Raw genomic sequence first — 4,547 nt, 5'->3', positions numbered from 1 at the left:
ATAAAAAAAATATATTCCTTAATAAGAATATTATATTATCTTTTATATATTTATTAATTATATAGTCTTTAATTAAAACATAAATATATAATTAAGAATTAAAAAATATATTATATGATGATTCATTTATATAATTAAATATTATAAGATGATTCAATGTGCTTAAGACTAAAATTATTTTAAAAATGTTAAAAAATAAAAAATAATATTAAGTCATATGTCCTTTTATATATATATATATATATATTATAATTTTACTTATATATATAAAATTTTATTGAAATTATACCATGCATCTAAAAAAATTATAAAGAATATATATATATATATATATATATATAATTGATTCTTCAATTTATTTTAATTATATTCAGTATTATTTAAATCTTACAATAATTTTTTTTAAATTCAATACGATTTAATAAATTTATTTAGTTGGATTTGAAACATAGAAACCGTGCACATTCCTGCTCATACTGCTGCTGTCTCCCTGCAGTGAGATAACATGTCAACTGCCGTCTCCTATGTACAGTAGTTTTCACAAAATTTTATGAGGGCATATTGGGAAGGGAAAAAATAATCAAACCGACAAAGTTCAAGTGAAAACCATCAAACTCTACACCATGTATCCATCCAAATCCAACAGCTCTGTTATCCTTATAAATACCCTAGCAATTTTCACTTCCTGCAGAGCTTCATCAACCTCTAGCTTCTCTGACTTTTCTTATTATAGCTTCTTTAGTTAATTATAGCATTACAATGGCCAAGAATGTAGCTCAGTCCCCTCTTGAGAAAAATAGCTTTGCTTCAATAGACCAAAAGCTGGCCATGGCAAAGCGATGCTCTCATGGTATATGAATAACTCCCTTTTTCTTTATCTTTTCTTCTTTTTTTGGCTTAGCTTTAATTTCTCTTTTCCTCTTTTTGAGCATGGTTTCGATCAATTCTTGTAATTATGAGTCTTTCACCAACTTGCTCTTCCTAGTATTTTTGAATTCTTCATAAAATCTGATATAATAGTAATTAATTAATTAATTAACCATGCATGATACGTATATATACATATTATGGGAATCCAATCTATATGTTGAAGGGGGACCATATATCCACTAGGACTTTATTCTTTGTTGCAATAATATAAAATGAAAAGTTTAAACCAAGAAATTACAAGACTTTTATGAAACGGCATTATGAATTAATTTTGCGTCTAATTATCGTTAATTAACTTCTATATTTGAGTCCAATTATATATTTCATCACTTCTCTTAATCTTTTGTCCCAAATTTTGACGGATGATCAGAAGGAGTAGTTGCAGGAGCTAAAGCAGCTGTTGTTGCTTCCATTGCCACTGCCATTCCAACTGTGAGTCGTCTTCACTCATTATTTAACAAATTATTAATTATATATATTAAAAAAAAATGGAAAACTAGAGTTTTCTTCACCTGCTTGCCAAGAAATTAAAGAGTTCTGGTTGATGTGTAGCTGGCCAGTGCAAGAATGTTGCCTTGGGCAAGAGCCAATATGAACCACACTGCTCAAGCTCTCATAATCTCTACAGGTTAATTACCATCTAAATTAAGAATCATTAATTATATATCGATTATCAATTTTCGATTGAATATTTATTCTCTCCTGCTAATGAAATTATATATACTTTGATTTGCAGTCGCTGGAGCAGCATATTTTATAGTTGCTGACAAGACTGTCCTCGCTACAGCACGTAGGAACTCCTTCAAGAACTCTAAAGTTGAGGCATGATTTATTCGATATGGACATCCATTTATGCCGTATTTTATCTACTATTCTAAGCATCAGTTATGTAAATTAATCCATCATCAATTAACGCATAAATAAAGGGTTTGCCAATTTCAAGAGCATCTATTAAGCAGCTTGAATGAATGAAAAATAAGTTTCATCTATATGAAAGTAATCGATAACAAACAAAATTTACAGATTCTTCTCCTACAGAGACTCCACATTCTATCAAACACGAGTTTACCAATAGTCTTTACATGAGCAAGAACCGTCTTTGAAATGATGGAAACGGTTCCTGTCCCTCGCAATAATTTCTCTATTGAAGATCTTGGATATTAGCTTGGTAGCAGAATGACAATTTCCACATATACGAAGATTCTTGATTATTCTTATTGTTGTCCCTGGCTTCGTATTGATCAAACCAAAAGCAATGGCTAACTTCTCACTGTGATGACTCAAAGCCCCTTCTTTCCACTCCTCATCCATATCATACAGCACCTCAGATGTATCCGGTACGAATCCAGCCTTCTTCAAAAGGATATCTATCTCATCCAGCATCTTGTAAATCTCTTTGCTCTGGGGATGAATCTTGTCACCAACAAGGAACTCATGAAATATGTTATCCACCTCAATAGACGTACATCCAGGAACTTTCTTCATCCCCTTATCATTTAGCTTAGTTCTTATTTTCGCTACATCCTCCCATCTACCAGCTCCGGCGTAGATGTTTGATAAGAGCACATAAGCCCCGGGGTTTTCAGGCTCCACTTCAGAAAGATGTCTTGCAACAATTTCAGCCAACTCAACGCGTCCGTGAACTTTACAAGCTCCAAGCAGAGAACCCCAGATTGCCCCATCTGGTTTCATTTCCATACTCTTCATCAGGGTTTCAGCTTCATCAAACAATCCAGCTCGGACTAGGAGATCTACCATGCATCCATAGTGTTGCAATTTGGGAGAAACCTTGTAATCTTGGATCATTGAACCAAAATACTGGCGTCCAAGATCTAGCAAACCGGCATGGTTACATGCAGATAATACACCAACAAAGGTGATATCATCTGGTATGAACCCTTCATTAGTCATTCTTGAGAATAGATTAAGAGCCACATCTGCACGCCCATGCATAGCAAGCCCGGAAATCATTGCATTCCATGAAGCCAAGTTTTTTGGATTCATACCATCAAAAATTTGTTTAGCTGCCTCTATGTTACCACATTTTGCATACATGTCAATGAGGCTTGTCCAAAGAGCACCATTAGCCAAAATTTTCCTTTTCTTGTCAATATAAGCATGAATCCATTTGCCAAGCCCAAGAGCACCCAAGTTAGCACAAGCTGGAAGAACGCTTAACAAGGTCACATCATTAGGCTCTACATGTGACTCCAGCATTCGTCTAAAAAGCCCCAGGGCTTCCTTATAGTAGCTCATATGAGTATAACCTCCAATCATAACATTCCATGAAATCACATTCTTACTTTGTATACTCTCAAACAAATTGTTAGCCTTTTCCAGGTCTCCACACTTGGCATACATATCAACAGTTGCATTTACAAGCCTAAGATTCGATCCAAGTCCAAGCTCCACGACCATGGAACGGACCCAATCGCTCGCCTCGAAGGATCCTGACTGAGCACAAGCTGATAGGACACTAAGCATTGTACTCACATTTGGTGTGGCAGTTGTTCTAAGCATCTCTTGAAAGAATGCTAATGCCTCTTCAAATCGACCACTTTGAGCATATCCTGCTATCATAGCATTCCAGGACACCACATCTCTAACAGGAATTTCATCAAAAAGCTCTCGAGCCTCGTCCAGGAAACCCCTCGAAGCATACCCTGTTATCAAAGCAGTGAAAGAAACCGCATCTCTCATAGAACTTTTTTTGAAAACCATTCTTGCATTTTCCAATTCACCATTTTGAGCATACATGGTAATCAAAGAAGTATGTACAAAGGCATCATTTTCAAGTCCAAGCTTCAAAATATGTGCATGGATCTGTTTCCCTTCATGGGTACCTCCAATTTTTGCGCAAGACTTCAAAACGAAGGGAAAAGTATGAGTATTTGGATTCACACCAGATAAAATCATACGAACGTAATATTCTACAGCGAAAATTGGGGATTCACTTAGTGAAAGACCCCTGATAATATTATTCCAAATGACATGATTGGGGTTTTCAATGGTTTTGAATAGTAAAAGAGCATAAGAGAGATCACCAGAGGGTGAAATGGCACAAAATTGGATGAGCTTACTTAGTGCAAACTGGGTTTTGTGGAGACCAGTTTTGATGATTTGAGAATGGATTTGTTTGAGGGCGTGGATATTTTTGCAAGTGGATAGAAGGGTTAGAGATGGATGATTCTGGAGAAGCTTGTATGGAGGATCTGAAAAGGGAAGAGCTTGCAGAGCTGTAGATGAAATCGCAATTGAAGATGAAGATAACACCATGATTTTGTCGTGCAGAAGAAGACGATAACTGCTATAGCTTCTCCAGCATATAGGAGTGGTGTTGTTTTGTCAGTTACATTACCCGCCAAAACTAACAACGGAGGTTAAATAAATCAGATGCTTGGTTGGCCAGGCCCGGCCCAAACATGGCCCCAATATTTTAGCAGAGTGATTGAGCCCATCCAGGCCCAGATGATTATTTATTTTAATATATTTGTAATTTAATAAATGATGAACTAAATATCAAGAACATATACACCCATTGATTGATAACCAAGATTCGACCTAAATGATGCTCACTGAATTAGGTGGAACAATAACTGATACTGATTAAGAAAAGT

The 4,547-nt window shown here is 35.5% G+C and overlaps 2 protein-coding genes across 2 annotated transcripts; one reads left to right on the top strand and one right to left on the bottom strand.

The window, feature by feature from the left end:
• Window positions 1-675: 675 nt before the first annotated feature.
• LOC131171908 (early nodulin-93-like) lies at window positions 676-1,877 on the top strand. Its single transcript, XM_058132159.1, has 4 exons — window positions 676-850; window positions 1,301-1,362; window positions 1,483-1,558; window positions 1,667-1,877. The coding sequence occupies exons 1-4, from the start codon at window positions 760-762 to the stop codon at window positions 1,756-1,758; spliced, it is 321 nt and encodes a 106-aa protein (XP_057988142.1). The 5' UTR covers window positions 676-759; the 3' UTR covers window positions 1,759-1,877.
• An 18-nt stretch (window positions 1,878-1,895) lies between these two features.
• Window positions 1,896-4,280, bottom strand: LOC110642935 (pentatricopeptide repeat-containing protein At1g08070, chloroplastic). The gene has a single exon (XM_021795139.2). The coding sequence runs from the start codon at window positions 4,204-4,206 to the stop codon at window positions 1,996-1,998; it is 2,211 nt and encodes a 736-aa protein (XP_021650831.2). The 5' UTR covers window positions 4,207-4,280; the 3' UTR covers window positions 1,896-1,995.
• Between the last annotated feature and the right edge of the window lie 267 nt (window positions 4,281-4,547).

This window comes from Hevea brasiliensis, chromosome 13, assembly GCF_030052815.1.
Source record: "Hevea brasiliensis isolate MT/VB/25A 57/8 chromosome 13, ASM3005281v1, whole genome shotgun sequence".
Taxonomy (NCBI): domain Eukaryota; kingdom Viridiplantae; phylum Streptophyta; class Magnoliopsida; order Malpighiales; family Euphorbiaceae; genus Hevea; species Hevea brasiliensis.
This window is presented reverse-complemented; position numbering and strand designations above follow the sequence as displayed.

Coding starts and splice junctions, on each gene's coding strand:
- LOC110642935 (XM_021795139.2), bottom strand. CDS start 4,206: ATGGTGTTATCTTCATCTTCAATTGCGATTTCATCTACAGCTCTGCAA.
- LOC131171908 (XM_058132159.1), top strand. CDS start 760: ATGGCCAAGAATGTAGCTCAGTCCCCTCTTGAGAAAAATAGCTTTGCT. Junction 851..1,300: donor GGCAAAGCGATGCTCTCATG/GTATATGAATAA, acceptor ACGGATGATCAG/AAGGAGTAGTTGCAGGAGCT. Junction 1,363..1,482: donor TTGCCACTGCCATTCCAACT/GTGAGTCGTCTT, acceptor GTTGATGTGTAG/CTGGCCAGTGCAAGAATGTT.